This window comes from Mus caroli, unplaced genomic scaffold (assembly GCF_978045245.1).
Source record: "Mus caroli unplaced genomic scaffold, Mus_caroli_1 scaffold_15, whole genome shotgun sequence".
In the NCBI taxonomy this organism is placed as follows: Eukaryota; Metazoa; Chordata; class Mammalia; order Rodentia; family Muridae; genus Mus; species Mus caroli.
Genome location: NW_028227270.1, coordinates 106770815 through 106792410, shown reverse-complemented (window position 1 = coordinate 106792410; position 21596 = coordinate 106770815). Strand labels below are relative to the sequence as shown.

General features: G+C 38.7%; 1 protein-coding gene across 7 annotated transcripts in view; it reads right to left on the bottom strand.

The window, feature by feature from the left end:
* Hecw1 (HECT, C2 and WW domain containing E3 ubiquitin protein ligase 1) overlaps positions 1-21596 on the bottom strand; it is a 287293-nt gene that overhangs the window by 181287 nt on the left and 84410 nt on the right. For 2 of the 7 annotated variants that reach the window (XM_021180044.2, XM_029468499.2), the window contains exon 2: positions 18324-18381. The exons of the other annotated variants lie outside the window; for them this stretch is intronic. In XM_021180044.2, the coding sequence (XP_021035703.1) occupies positions 18324-18350 (27 nt within the window). In that variant the 5' untranslated portion in view covers positions 18351-18381. The remainder of the gene's footprint in view (positions 1-18323; positions 18382-21596) is intronic. 7 annotated transcript variants of the gene reach the window in all.

Here is a 21596-nt window from a genome sequence, read left to right as displayed (position 1 = left end):
TACAGTTTGAAATTGAGAATGGTGAGGCCTCCAGCAGTTCTTTTATTATTCTGATTTGTTTGCACTATCATGGATATTTTGTATTTCCACTTGAAGCTGGGAATTGTCCTTTAAAGAGCTCTGTAGAATTGTGTTGGGATTTTGATGATGATTTAACTGAATCTGTAAATTGCTTTTGGTAGGATTGTCATTTTTACTAGGTTAATCCTACTGACCTATGACCATGGGAGATCTTTCCATCTTCTTATATTTTCAATTTCTTTCTTCAGTGACTTGAAGATTTAGTTATACAAGTCTTTCACTTGCTTGGTTAGAGTTCCCTAAGATGTTTTATATTATTTAAGATTATTGTGAAAGGTAAAATTTACCTAATTTTGTCTCCACCCATTTGTCATTTATATAGAGAAAGATTACTGATTTTGTGAGTTAATTTTGAATCTAGCTACTTTGCTGAAAGTGTTTATCAGCTGTAGAAACTTCCTAGTGAATATTTAAAGATCATTTATGTATAATATTATATCATATGCAAATAAAGATACTTTGACTTCCTCCTTTCTGATTTTTGTTCTTTTGATCTCCCTCTGTTGTCTCATTGTTATAGGTAACATTCCAAACACTATATTAAATAGGTATGTAGAGAGTGGTCAACCTTCTTTTGTTCCTGATTGTAGTAGAATTGCTTTGAGTTTCTCTCCATTTAAGTTGATATTGGCTATGGACTTGCTGTGAACTGTCTTTATTATGTTTAGTATGTCCCTTGTATTCTCAGTCTCGCCATGACTTTTATCATTAAAGAGTGTTGGATTTTTTCCAAAGGCCTTTTCTGCATCTAATGAGATGATCCAATGGATTTTGTCTTTCAAGTTTTTTGACTGGATATTTTATTTACATTTCAAATGTTATCCCCATTCTCAGTTTCCCCTCTGGAAAACCTCTACCCATCCCCCTCCCCCTGCTTCTATAAGGGTGTTCCCCTACCCGCACACCCACCTCCCCACCCTGGGGGCACTGGGGATCGAGCCTTCACAGGACCAAGTGCCTCCTCCCATTGATGCCTGACAAGGCCATCTTCTGCTACATATGTGGCTGTAGCCATGGGTCCCTCCATGTTTACTCTTTGGTTGGTGGTTTAGTACCTGGGAGCTCTGGGGTGGTCAGTCTGGTTAGTTAATATTGTAGTTCTTCCTATGAAGTTGCAAACTCCTTCAGCTCCTTCAGTTTTTTCTTTAACTCCTCCATTGGGGACCCTGTGATCAGTCCAATAGTTGGCAGTGATTATTTGTGAGGCTCTGGCAGGACCTCTCAAGAGACAGCTATATCAGGCTCCTGTCAGCAAGCACTTCTTGCATCCACAATAGTGTCTGTGTTTGGTGACTGTATATGGGATGGATCCCAAGATGGGACAATCTCTGGATGCCCTTTCCTTCAGTCTCTGCTTCAGACTTTGGCTCCATTTTTCCTTCTGTGAGTATTTTGTTCCCCCTTCTAAGAAGGACTGAAGGATGCACACTTTGGTCTTCTTGAGTTTCATGCGGTCTGTGAATTGTATCTTGGGTATTCCAAGGTTTGGGCTAATATCCACTTATCAGTGAGTGCATATGATGCATGTTCTTTTGTGACTGGGTTACCTCACTCAGAATATTTTCTAGTTCCATCCATTTGCCTAAAAATTTCATGAAGTGATTGTTTTTAATAATGGAGTAGTACTCCATTGTGTAGATGTACCACATTTTCTGTATCCATTCCTGTGTTGAATGACATCTGGATTCTTTCCAGCTTCTGGCTATTATAAAAAGGCTGCTATGAACATAGTGCAGCATATGTCCTTGTTATATGTTAGATCTTCTGTTGGGTATATGTCCAGGAGTGGTATTGCTGGGTCTTCAGATAGTACTATGTCCAATTTTTTGAGGAATCTCCAGACTGATTTCCAGAGTGGTTGTGCCAGCTTGCAATCCCACCAGCAATGGAGGAGTGTTCCTCTTTCTTCACATCCTTACCAACATCTGCTGTCACATGAGTTTTTGAGCTTAGTCATTCTGACTGGTGTGAGGTGGAATCTCAGGGTTGTTTTGATTTGCATTACCCTGATGACTAAGGATGTCAGACATTTCTTTATGTGCTTATTGGCCATTTCATATTCCTCAGTTGAGAATTCTTTGGTTGGCTCTGTACCCCATATTTAATAGGGTTATTTGATTCTCGAGAGTCTAACTTCTTGAGTTCTTTGTATATATTAGATATTAGCCCTCTATCAGATGTAGGGTTGGTTGCTATTTTGCCCTATTGATAATGTCCTTTGCCTTACAGAAGCTTTGCAGTTTTCCGAGGTCCCATTTATCAATTGTTGATCTTAGGATCTTGTTCAGAAATTTTTCTTCTGTGCTCATGTGTTTGAGGCTCTTCCCCACTTTCTCTTCTGTTAGTTTCAGTGTACCTGGTTTTATGCGGATGTCCTTGATCCACTTGGACTTGAGCTTTGTACAGGGGGATAAGAATGGATCAATTTGCATTCTTCTCCAATGCTGACCACCAGTTGAACCAGCACCATTTGTTGAAAATGCTTTCTTTTTTCCTCCGGATTGTTTTAGCTCCTTTGTCAAAGATCAAGTGACCGGAGGTGCATGGGTTCATTTCTGGGTCTTCAATTCTATTCCATTGATCTACCTGTCTGTTTCTATAACAATGCCATACAGTTTTTTTTTTTAGAATTAATTTTTTTGTTAGGTATTTTCCTCATTTACATTTCCAATGCTATCCAAAAAGTCCCCAATACACTCCCCCCCCACTCCCCTACCCCCCCACTCCCACTTTTTGGCCCTGGCGTTCCCCTGTACTGGGGCATATAAAGTTTGCAAGTCCAATGGGCCTCTCTTTCCAGTGATGGCCGACTAGGCCATCTTTTGATACATATGCAGCTAGAGTCAAGAGCTCTGGGGTACTGGTTAGTTCGTAATACCATACAGGTTTTTAATCACTATTATTTGTAATACAGCTTGAGGCCAGGGATGGTGATTCCTCCAGAAGTTCTTTTATTGTTGAGAATAGTTTTCACTATCCTGGGTTTTTTGTTATTCCAAATGAATTTCAGAAGTGCTCTTTCTAAGTCTATGAAGAATTGAGTTGGAATTTTGATGGGGATTGCATTGAATCTGTAGATTGCTTTCGGCAAGATAGCTAGTTTTACTATATTAATTGGGCCAATACATGAGCATGGGACATCTTTCCATCCTTTGAGATTTTCTTTGATTTCTTTCTTCAGAGAGTTGAAGTTCTTGTCATACAGATCTTTCACTTGCTTAGTTAAAGTCACACCAAGGTATTTTATATTATTTGTGACTATTGTGAAGGGTGTCATTTCCATAATTTTTTCTCAGCCTATCAGAGTAGAGGAAGGCTACTGATTTGTTTGAGTTAATTTTATATCCAGCCACTTTACTGAAGTTGTTTATCAGCTGTAGGGGTTCTCGGGTGGAATTTTTGGGGTCACTTAAGTATACTATCATATCATTTACAAATAGTGATATTTTGACTTCTTCCTTTCCAATTTTTATCTCTTTGACCTCCTTTTGTTGCCTAATTGCTCTGGCTAGGACTTCAAGTACTATATTGAATAGGTAGGGAAAGAGTGGGCAGCCTTGTCTATTCCTTGATTTAATGGGATTGCTTTAGGTTTCTCTCCATTTAGTTTGATGTTGGCTACAGATTTGCTGTATATTGCTTTTATTATGTTTAGGTATGGGCCTTGAATTCCTGATCTTTCCAAGACTTTTTCCAAGAGGCGTTGAATTTTGTTAAATACTTTCTCAGCATCTAATGAGATGATCATGTGGATTTTTTTCTTTGAGTTTATTTATATAGTGGATTACGTTGATGGATTTCCATATTGAACCATTCCTGTATCCCTGGGATGAAGCCTGTTTGATCATGATGGATGATTGTTTTGATGTGTTCTTGGATTCAGTTTTTGAGAATTTTATTGATTATTTTTCCATTGATATTCATAAGGGAAATTGGTTTGAAGTTCTCCTTCTTTGTTGGATCTTTGTGTGGTTTAGGTACAAGTATAATTGTGGTCTCATAGAATGAATTGGGTAGTCTTCCTTCTGTTTCTGTTCTGTGGAATAGTTTGAAGAGTATTGGTATTAGGTATTTTTTAAAGGTCTGACAGACATCTGCACTAAACCCATTTGGTCTTGGGCTTTTTTTAGTTTGGAGACTTTCAATGACTGCTTCTCTTTCTTTAGGGGCTATGGGACACTTGCTCAACCACATCTATGGCTGTCCTATTCACAATAGGCAGAAATAAGAAGCAACCTAGATATATCTTAACAAAAACATTTATAGAAGAGAATGCTACTCATCTGTCAAAAAAATGACATCATGTAATTTGTAGGCAAATAGGTGGAAGTAGGAAAAATCATTCTGAGTGAAGTATCTTAGGTACAGAAAGACATACATACATACATATATATATATATCATATATATATATATATATATACACACACACACATATATATATATATTAGTTGCTAAGTCAATGATAACCAACTTTATAACTGCAAGGATAAGTATAGATAAGTATAGATTAAGAAACTAGATGGAACATATAGATCTCTATTGGAAAGGAAATAAAATAAATAATTATGCATGGTAAGGTGCCTGAAATGGAGGATTCAGAGGGGAGGTTGGGGTGAATGTTTGTTGTGGGAAGGAATACAGGGAAAGGCAGCTAAAATTAAAGGGCATTTGAGGGGTAGTATGAAAACTTAGTAAAGTAGGAACTTTCTAAAATATATGCATATATGAAGGGTATCAAAATGAATAATGGGGGAGACAGAGATCCAACTTACCATCTCCTGTCACCAAATCAAGTTTCCAGTACCAGAATTTGGTCACATCTAATTGAGTTGTTGGTCAAAGTGGCCTCGTGGGAACAACGATTGGATTCCGGGCCTTTCCACTAAGATACAGCCATTGTTGAATGGACTAGAGGCTGTAACTTAGTATACAAAATCCTGTGTGTGTGTGTGTGTGTGTGTGTGTGTGTGTGTGTGTGTGTGTGTGTGTGTGTATGTGTATATGTATGTTTATGTATGTACATATGTATACATGTATATGTATGTATGTATGTATGCCCATTCTATCAGCAGTTTTTTTCTTTAGAGAACCCTGGCTAATACAGTTTTCTTTGAGCCTGTACAGCTGATGGGTAATGTGAATCTTCGGCATTGTCGTCACCAGCACCACTGCTTATGTCACATCGACAACGGTCGTGTCAAATAGATTAGCTGGGACTCTGTCTTCCCCACTAGTTTTCAACTTCATTTAGATTGCCTTTATATTTGGATATACACATAATTTTTTTCAATACTTCTCTTTAATGAAGAACATGAAAACATTGCTCTTTTATTGTTATGATATAAGTAAAATATCTTAGATAGGTTCACTGGGTCAAGTTTGTGGAACATTTGATTTGCAGAGACTATTTTGCTGATGTAGCTCACTGAGGGGCGGGGAACCTTCAAATAGACACTTTTTAATCTATGGGTCTTTGTTTCTTGACCCACTATAAGGAGCCTCTGTCATTATGTCCCTGCCATGGTAGACTGAAACTGTGATCCATAATTAATACTCCTTAAATAGCTTCTGTCAGCAACAAAGAAAGTAATAGATATGGTTACCATCTTCACTTATGAAAAGGACACCCATGGGGCTCTTCAGATTATTTTTTAAATGTAGATGTCTTGACACAAAGCTACTGACGTACCATCTTTATAAGTAAATTCCAGTAGCTAAAAGTGTACTTCCAAACTCTGGGGAATTTTGTTGTGTAGGTAGGATTATAAATGAAAGGCCTAAATACCTTTCACAAGAAAAGATTAGTAGAAGCAGGCTCTTTTCCAAGTGAGTTATTGGATTTATAAGGCAGTTCTTAACAATATTTGTCTTACTAGAAATTCAAGTCTATACAATTAAATAACAATCACCTTTGTTGACATAGTTTTTTCCACATTGTTAAACTGTAGTGTGGATTGACTTTTCCACTAATGACCATTTATTTAGAAGTTTATGATTACTGAATTGTTTCCACTAATGCTATAGTCCTAATGGCATGGGAAAATATAGCCAAATGGTCTCACTATCAATGATAAAAGATTATAAAATAATGTGTAAGTGTCTGACTTTGGGAACTTATAACCAATAGTCAGAAAACACATATAGATTAGTGAAAAAAGTTTTATACAGGAGAAGCTGTCTGAGCACAGCTGTCTGAGCACAGGGAAAGCCAGTAAACAGACTTACACTGATTATAAACAAGTGACTTTCCAACTCACATATCCACACTAGTTTCCTGAAATTCTTATTAAAGTGTAGTTAGTAATTTAGGACTGCTGGTTTACACTCAGGAATCAATGTTCTCAATCCTTTCTTTGCTCTCATATGATGCAAAAGGTGTTAGGTCTTGAATGTAGGGAAATATAGTACAAGAGCAGCTGTAAAGAGACTCATCCTTACATGGGAAAACAAACAAACAAACACAGCATTGGGAGTTTGAGATAGGGAAAGGTGAGCAAGTAAAACTAGAATTAAGCATTGCTTAGAAGGTTTATCAAAATGCCTAGATGGTAGCAATGTGCCGGTGGAAATACTCAGATATTAGATCAAGTGAGTTAACACTAGGGCAACATTGTTGGAACTAGCTGAGACAGGAGGGTGAAATGCTGGATGCTGTCACACTTGTAATGTGAGCCTACGTTGCCAAAGAATGTATCCTATGAAGCAGAGTCTAGCTTAAATGACAGTGAGTTGGTGGTTGCTATGATCACATCCTTTCTGGTCAAGTAATGACCCTGGATCCTGCAAAGCTATGTAGACATGAAGTAAATGGTAATTGGAAGATAATAATATTACTTAGCTAATTACATTTGAGAAAAGGAGACTTAAGAATAATTTTGTGGATGAAATTGTACCTGAAAAGATGAAATAACCAGAGAATAGGCTGGAATTCTAATGAGGTAGGAGCGTAATGAAACTGTATCTCCAGGAACATAGTTTATATTTAGATCTGCAATGGTGCTGAATAGGAATAAATAAAAATTTTATAAATCCACACAGAGTTTCCTGTTACAACCATTAAGGGTTGTAAAAGCAACATTACTTAGATAAATAGGGCTCATTTTTTTCACAAAGAAAACTTAGCTTGTGGTTGTGTTAACTTGGTATCTTACAGCTCCTTGTAACACTCAAGGAAAGTCGGTCTCTAAAACATGATTGAAAGATAAATCCAAAAGAGAAATAAAAAACATGAGGACCTTATAATAAGGAAGATACCTACACCATCCAAATGGAGGAAATTGATTATTGTAGAGATAGCATCAAAATAGGCAAAGGTCACCTTCTGGGCCAGCAGGGAGATGAGATCAGTGGGAACAGATCCTCTGTATCAGTTAATTTTCTGTTACTGTTTAAAAAAAATACCATGACCAAGATTTATAGAAAAGGAATTTATTTTGGTTTATGGTGCTTGAGGGATAAGAGTCCATCATGGTGGTGACACCTGGCAACTAGAGCAGGAAACTGAAAGACCACATTTTAAACCATGAACACAGAGGAGAAAGAACTGGAAGGAGGGTGCGACTATGAACTCTCAAACCTCACCCTCAGTGATGTACTTCCTCCAGCAAGGCTGAACTGCCTCCACAAACTGCACCACTGACTGAAGACCAGGTGTTCAAATCCATGAGCCTATGGGTACAATACCCTTTAATCTCACCAGGTCCTCCTGGCTCAGCTCCTGCCAATCATGATCAACAATGGTTGTAAGAGTTCTCTCTCTCAATCTCTTTCTTTCTTTCTTTCTTTCTTTCTTTCTTTCTTTCTTTCTTTCTTTCTTTCTTTCTTTCTTCCTTCCTTCCTTCCTTCCTTCCTTCCTTCCTTTCTTTTTCTTTCTCTCTTTCTTTCTTTCTTTCTTTCTTTCTTTCTTTCTTTCTTTCTTTCTTTCTTTCTCTCTCTCTCTCTCTCTCTCTCTCTCTCTCTTTCCTTCTTTCTTTTTCTTTCTTTCTAAAAGAAACCAAGATTTTAAATTTTACTAAAAACTCTTCTTTTTAAAAAGAAAGTGATCTATTAAATAGAATCTTAAAAATCTTACTAGCAACCAAGTAAAATTACCCTGTTGAGATGACCACAGACTTGGTGAACTCTAAGCTATAGCTTTGTGCAGTATCAGAGGGACCTCTAGGCTATAGTTTTATGCAGTATCAGAGGGACCATGGGTCTGCCTTGCCTTTCTCTTTATCACTTCCAGTCTTTACAAAATGTTGTATAATGATTACTCTAAAATGTTCTAACACCCTTCCCTCAGTAGAATGAAATGCCTACTAAGGCAGAGACCTGTTTGCTTACAGTTGTATCCTCAGTACATTCCTTGACTATGTGTGGTACAAAGGAAACAGCAAATAAGTAGTTCCTGGGTGAATAATAAATGATGAGTTCATACCTCAGTCCAACTAATCTAAGCTGGACTGAGTGTGACACAGGATCCTGATTCCAGGGTATGACATCTTATTCTTAGTAGCTCATGACTGTACAGGACAGTCACCCTATGGACATTCTAAGAATAGAATAGTCCTAAATCTGGATTTTTTTAAAAAAAGAAATCATCATGAGAAAATGGAAAATATATACATATTGATTCATGGTATATATACAATTATGATTGTGAAAACAGTTGCTTATTATCTGAAGCAGTGTGTACAAGAAACTACACTGAGGAAGCACAGCTGCACAGGTTAACTCATCAATGACCCTCTGATGCACTGACATGCTGTAGAGTATTAGTGATGCTCCATTCTCTAATAATTATGCACATTGCATATGGATACTAGAGGAAAACAAATACACAAGCAAAACATACAAGAAAACATTTAGTTCTTGCTGACAAAGATAAAAATGAGCTTAAACTCAACAGGACAGGAAAAGAGGCATCTGCAACATCCTATGGAGATGTAATTCCCCTGCCTGAACAAGATCACTCACTCTATAGTGCTTACATGAAACAGTTAGATAACATACACGTTTTATGCCAAATGACTGCCTTGAAAAAATAGTCATGCCATGTGCACAGCCTAGTTAGAAATCAAACCTTGAGTTATCCACACAAGTCTCTTCTACATTGCTCTGGTTTTAGACAGAAGTACAGTTTATTTTAAGTGAAAAAAATATATGTATATTTATAGTACAGTCCAGGCCTTCTGTAAAAACATTTACTTAGAAAGAAAATGATACATTTTTATATCTCAACAAGAACAGCTTCATAGAGAGCAGGGTATGAAACTATTGAAGGGCTATGGCCTTGAGTTTTGCTAGTAGCTCTGGTTCTGTTCCTCTATGAGTGCTGTATCAGAATGACAATCTTAAATAGATACTAGGACAAACTGTAAGCAAGTCAGGAAAAACAAAACAAACCAGTTTGTGCTGAGAATGCTGTTTCCTGTTGGGAAAATACTGTTGGCAGAGTTACCTAGAAGTGAGAAAGGAGCCAAGGTTCCCTAGGTGATACAAGGTATAGGGAAAGTGGTAGAGGGCGCACCTATCACTCATCAGCAAACAGCCCCTAGAGATTCACCTAGGACTATGGTTCTACTTGTGACGTCCTAGCCAGCCAAGAACACAACTCATCTGGCTCCCTGATAGGAAAACTGGACAACACTGTTCATATCCTCGGATCCAGAAAAGTTGAGTTCATGGTGAAGTAGAGTGGGGCAGGAAAGGAGATCAATACTCTTTTCAAGGGAGATCTTAAATCAAGTGTAGAGAATTAAGTCTGCAAGCCACTCGAAGAAACAAACATACATTCTATGAGTTCTATTCTTTTAGAGATACCCAACTAATACAATTATATTTCACATTATACAGGCTTCACATCTGATGTTTGTAGACATTTCCAGTGGGGCTGAAAAGGCTGCTGATACAGCATTGACTTTCTAAAAGAAATGAGCCCAAATTTTTTCTCCTTATTACAACGTGGCAATGGGCCATCATTCATATCAGAGGTGACTCTGTAGATATCTAGAGTCCCAGGATATAGTCTGCTTAGATTCTGCAGAGAAAAATCAAAAGAGCTGACTGAACTATTAAAAACATATTAGTAAAACTTAGATAAGAAACCTCAGAAAAATGGCCAAAGTTGTCATCCACCATCATCATCATGAGAATTTAAACCACTCCAAAATCTAATCTGTCGTTTGGCCCTTGTGAGTTACTACAAAGTAATTTCCTTCCCCATACTTGATCTGGTATTAGATTTTGAGACTTATCAAATGACCTCACTACACAATAGACCTAAACCAATTTCAAACAGCACTGAAAGAATATGGAAACCAGTTTTACCTATCTAATGCGAGGACCCAAAGATTATGGACTCTTGTTTCTGGGTCCACGTAAAAGAAAAAGAAGAGCAGAGAAGTTGAGTCAGGTTGCCCTAAACATCCTCATGTCTTCCACACTACTGGGAAACCAGACAAATAAGTTCACATATGTTTGTGTTTCTACTGTGTGTCTGTGTGTGTCCATGGAAGACAAAAGAGAATGTCAGGTTCCATGAAGCTGGATTTACAAGTAGTCACCGGCCATACAACTCTTAAACAAACAACAACCCAAATATGGACCTAGCATGGCCATGGCTTTCCTGGTTCTCATCCTTTCTGGGATTACTGGTTGACTTTATCATTGTAAAAATATGTGTCCTCTAAGATATGTGACAATTTTAAACTAAGGTCCTTTAGGGTACATTTGATTCCTAATACAAGAATTCTGATGCCTCCTCTAATCATTAAAACAAAGAGAGTCTTGTTGTACTTCTTAGGCAAAATCCACACCCTTTATCAACTTCAACACAGTTACTAAAGATGGATTGCCTATCAGACTTCTCTCCAGAAGGATTTTAGGGCTTACATCTATCAGGGGCCAGTTACGGGACTGGAGACTGCAGTGTCAAGATTAACTGTGAAATAAGCCAGCTGGGAGAGGAAGACCAGGTTCTCTTCCCCACCTGAGCTAAATACAACAGAATGTGCCTGAAAACAACAAAAACCAACCAACCAACAAAAGTGGTGATATACAAATGTGAGCCATTGAGTGTTATGCAAATTACCTGTTATATAGGGTAATGAGTCTCATGGGCCAGTTTTTTCCCTGGTCATTTTCCACTCTTATCTCACAAATTCTTTCTTTTTCGTAATAACTGTCTCTGTTATTATTTCTAATCATGTGGCCCTGGTCCAATTCTTAACCTTGAGTCATAAAAGCCTGAAAATTTCATCAGATCTCCTGAGAGATCCACACCTGTATCAATTCAATCTAACGATTTGAGAGATGTTGTTAAAGTGCTATAGTCTGGACTTTAGCTTGTTTCTGCTCTTGGTGCCAATTGTAAAGGAGGCATTTTTTTGACAGGCTTGTCATGCTAAGGTTATTTGATAGCGTGAGAATTAATTATGGACTTTGCATAACAAAACACTCACTGCTTGCCTTTCTGAATAGCCTTGTTTGGAATTCATCTTTAGATTTTTGGGTTGATTTTTATTTCCACATTTTAGGAGTAAAAGCTATTTGAATTTATCTTGGACCACTTTATAGTACCAGTTAACATGAGAATAGTTGTGGGGGTGATGCTTTTGTTACGTTAATGAAACAAAGATTCAGAAGCTGGGAATTTAGTTCAATGGTAGAGAACTGACATAACATGCATGGCCTTGGGTTAGGTCCCCAGTACTGAAGAGACAGAGAGACAGACAGACAGACAAACAGATGGTGGTGGGGTTTAAGAAATCCCTACTGTAATGTCTCTGGGAGTGGGAAATATAATTAGTTGCCTTCTAGGGAGAAATTCTACTAACTAGCCCCTTTAAAGTATTAATTCTGGAAAATGAGGCTAGAAGGCCCATGCTGCTGATTTACAAATGAGGTTGCAAGCAAGACTGATTTTTTTTTTAAGGTTTAAAATAAAAACATATGATCTTGTTTTATTGTGTCAGAAATACATAGTTCAGATCTGTTTAAAGGCATGATAAATTGATACTGCCCTTTCTTACAAACTTGTGTATTCTTAACTTCTTGAGATCTATTAGATTTCATATCTGGGTTAATTAAACATGTCTCATGAAATAGTAAAATGGATTAGATATTATATACCACTAAAAGATACATGATCTTTCAAACATGTAATTTATAGTGATAGTAAGCATCTAAAAATAGTTTACTAATGCCGGGGCCTAGCAAACACAGAAGTGGATTCTCACAGTCAGCTATTGGATGGATCACCGGACCCCCAATGGAGGAGCTAGAGAAAGTACCCAAGGAGCTGAAGGGGTCTGCAACCCTATAGGTGGAACAACAATATGAATTAACCAGTACCCCCCGGAGCTCGTGTCTCTAGCTGCATATGTATCAGAAGATGGCTTAGTTGGCCATCATTGGAAAGAGAGGCCCAGTGGTCTTGCAAACTTTATATGCCTCAGTACAGGGGAACGCCAGGGCCAAAAAGTGGGAGAGGGTGGGTAGGGGAGTGGAGTGGGGAGGTTATGGGGGACTTTGGGGATAGCATTGGAAATGTAAATGAAGAAAATACCTAATTAAAAAAAAGGAAAAAAATAGTTTACTAAAATACAGTTTATTTATATAAAACATCATCTGTTGAGTTGTAAGACAAAATATTGTTAAATTACAAGTATACAGTTTGTATAGATTTTAATAAGGGTTTTCTTCTAAAATAGTTTCTAAAAAGAAAATAATTATCATCCTTTGTTTTTCCTAAAAAATCATAGGTAAAAGAAATAAGAACTTGCAAATCTTAATGGGTGTCACTGAACCTCAACTTTCACCAGTATCAGATAGTGAACCCGCTGCGAGAAACCTTCCTAACCTCTTAACGCTTCTGCGCATTCTGAGTACGCCTAAGAGGAGCTTATGCACACATTGAGTAAGAGACATTATGGCACCCACTACTTGAAAACTGCCATGATGAACACATTGAGTATTTAAGAAACATTTTGGTACTCACTACTTGAAAACTCCCAGGGTGAAATACTCTGGTTATAAGCTTAAGTTAGGTAGATAACAGAGAGAGAGAGACAAACCAACTAACAACACACACACACACACACACACTCACTTATGTATTGCATACTTGAAAGTCACGTACCACCCACATTCCACAGCAGCTCCCTTGGAAGGACTAATATTTCGTTAGCCTAGAATGCTTTGCTTTCCCATATTCCTAGGAGATGTACCCTTCTCAGCAGCCACTTTCCTTCTTTGCTTTCTCCTTCCATTTTCCCTGAGACCTATAAGGACTGTAGACTCAGGCATGGAGAGATAGTATTGGTCTTAGTGGTATACATATTTTTCTCCCCTAAAGATGAGGAAAAAAATAAACAAGAAAGTCAAAACCCTGCTATAGATATTTTTTCTCCCCTAGACATGAGGAAGAAACAAACAAGGAAAATCAAAATCCTGCCCATTTGCCCTTTTAATGTGTATAGCAATCCAGAAAAAGACCAGAATGTTTATGAAGGCAGGCTCTTTCTCTGGCAAACCTAACCACATGGGACCTTTAAGTGTCTTATGAGAAAGAGACATTGTTCTAACTACCAAGGTCAAATGCCTTCAGATATGCCTATAGTAAGGATTTGTATCAGAATATTACAGGCTTGGTCTTTGGAGAGACAATGAAAGCGATCAATTCAAACCCAGGATAAATAAGCCCAGAGGACTGGGGTCTCAAAGCAGTGTTCTAACCCTCTTGTGTATTTACACTCAGTTCAGTAGAGATGCCTGAGCATCACAGAATTGGGGATATATAATATCAGGTAGTTTTGAGAACTTTTCACTGACTAAGAAGAATGCTTCCAGAGGCCCCCTGTTTCTTATCTCTACCACTTGTACTTCATGCTGCAGTATTGGAGAATTCATGCAGAATTGGAGTTTTATTCTAAAGGGGGAAAAGGTTAATATTTTATTTTGAAATAATCTTGCCAGCTAATGGGAGATTTGGCCAAAGAATAGAAAGAACTATACTTGGTCATACTCTGTATCCATAAAGAAAACCAGGATCTAGGAGGAATCTAGGAGACACACAAATGGATTAGTTGGTCAAAATCCCATTAACCATTTGTGAAGTATACTGACTGTCCTACATAAGGAACACATTTCTAGTGATTACAATATCTCATCAGGGGACCATAGATGTGAAGTGATGGAAGAGAGTCTCTCCACATGAATAAAATACTGTGTGGTTAACAATACAATAAGAACAAAGAGGTTACTCAAGGAAAGGAAGAAAATTCTGCCCTATTTCTTAATAGGCTTGGTGAGGCCTTTAGAAAATGGAGGTTATCTCAGGAGGTCACCTTTTACTTTTTATCACCAAAAAGTGGAAAAAAAAATCCACTTATCAGTAATTACATATCATGTGAGTTCTTTTGTGATTGGGTTACCTCACTCAGGATGATGCCCTCCAGGTCCATCCATTTGCCTAGGAATTTCATAAATTCAATCTTTTTAATAGCTGAGTAGTACTCCATTGTGTAAATGTACCACATTCTCTGTATCCATTCCTCTGTTGAGGGGCATCTGGGTTCTTTCCAGCTTCTGGCTATTATAAATAAGGCTGCTATGAACATAGTGGAGCATGTGTCCTTATTACAAGTTGGAACATCTTCTGGATATATGCCCAGGAGAGGTATTGCGGGACCCTCTGGTAGTACTATGCCCAATTTTCTGAGGAACCGCCAGACTGATTTCCAGAGTGGTTGTACAAGCTTGCAATCCCACCAACAATGGAGGAGTGATCCTCTTTCTCCACATCCTCGCCAGCATCTGCTGTCACCTGAATTTTTGATCTTAGCCATTCTGACTGGTGTGAGGTGGAATCTCAGGGTTTTTTTGATTTGCATTTCCCTGATGATTAAGGATGCTGAACATTTTTTCAGGTGCTTCTCTGCCATTTGGTATTCCTCAGGTGAGAACTCTTTGTTTAGATCTGAGACCCATTTTTAATGGGGTTATTTGATTTTCTGGAGTCCATCTAGAGACTGCCATACCCGGGAATCCATCCCATAATCAGCCTTCAAACGATGACACCATTGCATACACTAGCAAGATTTTGCTGAAAGGACCCTGATATAGCTGTCTCTTGTAAGGCTATTCTTGGGCCTAGCAAACACAGAAGTGGATGCTCACAGTCAGCTATTGAATGGATCACCGGACCCCCAATGGAGGAGCTAGAGAAAATACCCAAGGAGCTAAAGGGATCTGCAACCCTATAGGTGGAACTACAATATGAACTAACCAGTACCCCCTAGAGCTCATGTCTCTAGCTGCATATGTATCAGAAGATGGCCTAGTTGGACATCAGTGGAAAGAGAGGCCCATTGGTCATGCAAACTTTATATGCCTCAGTACAGGAGAACGCCAGGGCCAAGAAGTGGGAGTGAGTGGGTAGGGGAGTGGGGAGGGGGTATGGGGGACTTTTGGGATAGCATTGGAAATGTAAATGAAGAAAATACCTAATTAAAAAAAATAAGCCTTTTTAAAATCTTATTTCGGGGAATTTCCTATATATCAGATACATGCCTTAAAAATATCTACTCTTCCTTTGGAAAAAAAAAGTGGAAAAAAGGTGGGGGAGACCTTACCTTAAAGGCAATATAACAAATTTCATATATCAATGTTTTTGCTTCTAAGTGTCTATTTGAACCTGTCAGTTATTAGTTTAGGCTCTGTGACTTTAGATTGAAGTTTTCTGTTTTGTTTCTATGAAGTGTCATGTCTTTAGAAGTACAAATTATGGATTAAGGATTGTTTAATCTGCAAAAGGAATAATCATATCAAGAGTCTAACTAAAAAAAAAAATGAGGCCTCAGACTTCATCAGGACCAGAATGCACTAGGACACCAGAGATCACTGGGCAATAGGCCCTCTTAGCCTCTGGGGGCCAAAGAGGATAGCACATAGGCAGATGACACCAGCTATTCTGGACTTTGTCCTTAGCAGAACAATATAAATTAAAATTACAAAATCTTTGGTTTCCACATCAATTATATATATATATGTATACATGCATTGTCTATATGTGGTGATGTTTTTCTATTTTTTTATATGGTACCTAGTTGCCTTATAAGTAAGTGGTCACATAAATCAAAATTGTTAAATTAACTCAAGTTCTTTTTAGTTCACCATAGGAGTTTTAAAGTAGCCTCCACAGGTTAAGCTTAGCCAAGCATCCTAATCCTGGGAGCAGCCCTCTCCACACCACCACACACCTAATGATACCAAAACTAAGATGGTGGGAACCAATTTGAATACCCTCTAACAGGGGAAACGTGTCAAAGATGCCATTTGATGCTCTTAAAGGCTTTTCTTTGTAGCTTTTTTGCAGCCAAAGAAGTGCATAGCTTGGGGGGCAGGGGAGACTAAAAATATTGGTGTGTTGTGTAATGGCGGAAGTTTAGTCACAGTTAATGTCTTCCTAAGGGAAGGAGTTCTGGGGGAGGGATGCTGAGTGAAGGAGCAGGGGTAATGAATATTCTCAATAAGAAAGGAGGTGGGTAGTTAGGGTCACTATGCCAAGCCTGACCCTGGATGGTTAGCAGTACAGAGTTAACTGCAAATTCAGACCTTCCTAAGCCTAATACATGATATGTTCATTCTATAAATGTGTTAGTCATAACTTTCTAATGAAGAAGGCTGCCCTGTGTATGAGATAACAGCAATGTTCTTATGGCAGAAGAAAGCTATCTGTGTGCCTCGTATTCCTCCTAGCATCACAAACCAACACACACTGAACATCAAGGGGCTTTCTTCTTCTTCTTTCACGGTTAATTCAAGAACTAGCTAAATATTCAAATGCTGTGTTTAATAAATTTCCACAGCACTATGCAATGTAGGAATTTATATGTTTATTAAATGAAGTTTCACTTAGTGCCTGAGTGTGGAACTATTCCCAAAGCAATTCAAGGACCCAGTAGTTAGGGATTCCTACTCAGACATGTGGGACATACTTGAAGCTCTGCTTTTCACTCACCAACTGAGACTTTGCAGCATCCATTCCAGCCTGAGAAGTTCAGCTCCTTCTCATATGAAACAGGAACAATCATCTCATCTGCCTTGTAGGAAATAAGCTCACAGGGAAAACGTGCAAATTATGACACACAGTGCCTAGAAAGTGTGAGCTGCAGTTCCTGAAAACTAGGGTGAGTTCTACAAGTAAATGGCTATCTAGAGTGACAACTCTCTGAGCCAAGCAACCATTATCTTGGGGGAATTCAGCTGTACCTCTCTGACTTGTAAGAGATCATTCCAGCCATTCTTATTGATGCTTTAAACCTCAGCAGAAATGGGCAGAGTGGGCCACAAAAATCCCACCTGAATATCCAGCTGTTCCTTATTTGGCAACTCAAGTGACCTAGGAGAGGGGCCAGAGTCTATAGAGGCCATAAAGATTAGAGGAGTCAGGTTCCATCTAGGCTGATAAGGGGAGGCTCTCATCTGTGCTGCATAAGGCTTTTCAGGTGCAACCTGTTGGGATGGGGGGAAGCGCCCACCTCCTGTAAATAACTCCTCACCTAAGTTCTGTAAGGAAGCCTTACAAGTTCATTGGTTCCCCAGAGTTAAGTTTTGCAAAATCATACTTGAGTTTGTCATTGGGACCTTAGGAGAAGAGACAAATATCGGTTAGTCTCTCTCTGGGAAGGGAGTTTAGTAACAATGACGTGGAAAAAGGAGATGGAGGGGATTTGGCAGGAATTCTGAGAGAAGTCAGTTGAAAGCATCTTCCATGAAGACTCCTTAAAAAGGAGAGCAAGAGGGCCATTCTAATTGCCCCATATTCTCCCAGAGTCCCTGACTCCGAGTGAAGAAAATGCATTGTTTTACCCCAAGACACATAGGAAGTACCCATATTGACTGTTTCATAATTATCTAAGGCCTGGAGTAGCTCTTGAATATAACTTTTGAAGGACCACCACAGAGCAATTGATTCCATATAAAAATTTACTTGTAACGATGGTACATACATATCACACAAGAAGGACTTGACATGCAAATAACATCATTTCAAAAAGGATCACAGTGGGATTCTTGGGAGATGCAGGGCATGGCAGGGTGAGTGATGAATCTCAAATATTGAGACTGCACTTGAGGAAATTCTGGGCTGGGCAATGTCAATAGTTCCTGGGCTCAGGCACATTCCATTATGAGTGGAAGGGATTATAATGGAATGACATGGATGGTTTCTTATAATCAGAAAAGCACACTGACCTTCACACTACACAGGTGCAGCAGCATAATGAACCACCACGTGTATGCGCATCAATTCCTGGGGAAGAGTCCAACGAGGTTAACTTAGCTTGTATCCCAAAAAAACCCCAGTGATGTTACCCGCACAGAGGAGCATGCCCCATTCCCACCCTCCTTTGCTTAGACCAGAAGGGAAAACAGCCACAGAGCAATTGTAATTGTTTTTACTAAATAGGTAAAATGTTACAAATAATATGTCATGCCATAAATAATTTGATTTTTAATTTTAACACTTAACTTTAAGAACTAAAAAAATCATAAATTTTGTTTTCTCTTTCCAATAAACAAAGAGTTGGTCTTGTTGGGGCTTTAAGAGAGGTGGAAAGTTTTTTTCTACCTATTCTTTTAATAAAAATACATAAAAGTACCCTCTGAGATGTGCTACTCATAAGTATTCCTTATCACAAAAGAATTGAACATAGGATTAAACTGCTAAATATATCATGGACTTCACCTCAACGCCTTTATTTATTCAAGCATCTACTCAGATAGAAAAGATTAAGTAGGAAGCACTGTTTACAGGAAGTATTGTTTACAGGGATTTTCCAGTAGAATCCTATTGCTACAAAAGTCCAGTGTCCTAGTTAGTTTTAATTGTTAATTTAACACCTTGGGTCATCTGAGAAGAAATCTTCAATCAAGAAATTGATCAGATTAGACTGATGCCTGTAGGGGATTCTGTGGGTGATTGACATGATTGTTAACTTATAAGGAAGATCCCAGCTTGTCATGGTGGTACCATTTCCTGGGCATGGATCCTGGACTGTAAAAGGATGCTAGTTCTGCAGGAGCCTGTGAGCAAGCCTGCAAGTCCTCCTTGAGTTCCTGCCCTGACTGCTCTTAATGATGGACTATGACCTGTAACTGGAATAAACCCATTCCTTCCCTAAGTTGCTGTGGTTTGGAATAGTTTATCAGAGCAACATAAGAAAATTGGAACAACTACTAAGTTATGTAGCCCACTGTGGGCCACATTATACCCTAGACAGGTGGTCCTAGGCTATGTAAGAAAGCTGTTAACTTGTGCTTATGAATGAAGCAGCAAGGAATATGCTCTATGTTTTCTGTTTCAAGTTCCTGCTTGAGTTCCTATCATAACTTCCTTAAATGACACAGTGGTTGTTCAAATGAGAATGGCCCTGCATAGGCTCTTATATTTGAATGGTTAGTCATCAGAGAATGGAGGTGTTTAGGAAGGATTAGTAGGTGTGGCAGTGTTAAAGGAGTTGTCCCCGTGGGGGAGATCTTTGAAGTTTCAAAAGTAGATGCCAGGACCAGTATCATTCACTCTAACTGCCTGCTGCCTGTGAATCAGAGTATAAAGCTTTCAGCTTCTGCTCTAACACCATGCTTGTCTGCAATGCTTGACCATCTATGATGATCATGGAGTAACCCTTTGAAACTGTAAGCAGGCACCCAATTTTTGCTTTCTAAGAGTTGCCTTGGTCATGGCTTCTCTTTACAATAATAGAACAGTAACTAAGACAGACTATTACCTGTAAAGTGAAATAAACCCATTTTCCCCTTAGTTGCTTTTGGTCAGGTTGTTTATCACAGCAATAGAAGATAAAACATAATAGAAATTGGTACCAAGAGTGGGGTATTGCTATGACAGACCTGACCACTTAGTGTATTTTGTCAGAAGATTGTGGAAATATTTGGAATTTTAATCTGGGAAAGCATTTGAGTACCAGTAGAGAGAGAAAGGGCAGAGATGGACTGTGGTAGTGGGAGCTTAGACTATAAGAATTCTGAAAGAAAAGCAAACAATGGAGGCCTGGCATGTGAGGTTTCAGAGGAAGGTAAAGACCCTTATAACTGGACTGGGTGGAGGGTTATATTATATATTGGTGCAGAATCTATGATCAGCTGTGATAAAAGAATCAGCTTCAATTAATAAGAGATCAACATCATTGAAGTGAAATTTTTTGTGCTTCATTGGGAAAATAGGAAAATTATTCCTCAGTGTTAGTGTACAGAAGTTATGGACTTAGGAGGCCAAGGCTACATTTTGAGCTAGTAGCAGAGCAGTAAATAGTATGAAAGAATTGCCCAGGTGTTACTGATTTTAAAGGTATTGAGGAGGTCATGAGGATCAGCTGGAGCCTGGCAAGGTGTGGCAAGGTCAACATTTCCGTGAAGAGGAAAGGGAAGGCCATTAGTAAAGATGCAGCATTAGTTGTAATGGAAAACAAGGGTATTGGAGATCCAGGCTAGTGAGATATATGCCAAGGGCAGTTGGAAGGCCTCAAGTAGAGCTGGCCTAACCCTATATGGAGAGCTATGTGTGCTGCAGATGGCAGAGCTGAAGTGGGGTTGTACAAGCCCTTTGGAGCCAGGAAACTATACAATGAATCCTAGATGTTAGACATTGTGCTATAGCAAGGTATCATGGACGCTGCATAGAAGAGAGGCAGCTAACAGTCTAACTCAGGTATGATGCTTATGGATTATATTAATTATGAACATGTCACAATAACCCTAAGAGTTCAGTGGTGGCATGCATATCTTGGTGGTAACTACCAACTTTCTAATTGTAATTAAGACCTACTAAACTAGAGGGAAAAAATACCTCGTACTGGAAACCTAGCTAACTACTCAGTGCTAGGAAGCCATGGATATTGGAGCTGAACCAACAACCACTACTTTACCAAACCCACACAATCCCTAGCAATAATCTATCTTTATATCCTCCACAGGTAAGTGTAGTCTTTACGCCTCATAAAGGAAACATCTCTTTGCAAGAGGCATGGACTACTACAGAAAGCCACAACCAATCAAAATACAGGAATGAGGGTCTCAGTGAATCTACACTCTCACACTTCAATCTCAGGGAACATTGTGGAAGTGGGTACAGAGATCAGGGAGTTTGTTCTGAGATTTTTGTCTCCTAGTAATGTCAGAAGCTCCATGCAAAACGTCTCTTCAACATGACTACCAAAATATGAGCTGAGGAAGAATAATACTTACAAACATACCAAAGTGAATGGTGGGGGAAAGCCAATGAGGCTTACACAAAGAATGACAGGCAACTAAGAAATGCAGGAAACAGGAGAAATAGTCTCCCCTGGGGAAACACACAGCAAGTAGTTGGCCAATACCAAATGGTCAGCCCTAGAAACATACATACAAGTAACTGAATACAGACTAGCAGGTTATTTTAGAAATATATATATAATGTATATACACACTTGCGTGAAATAACAATTAGTGAAAAAAGAGGCTATGAATTTG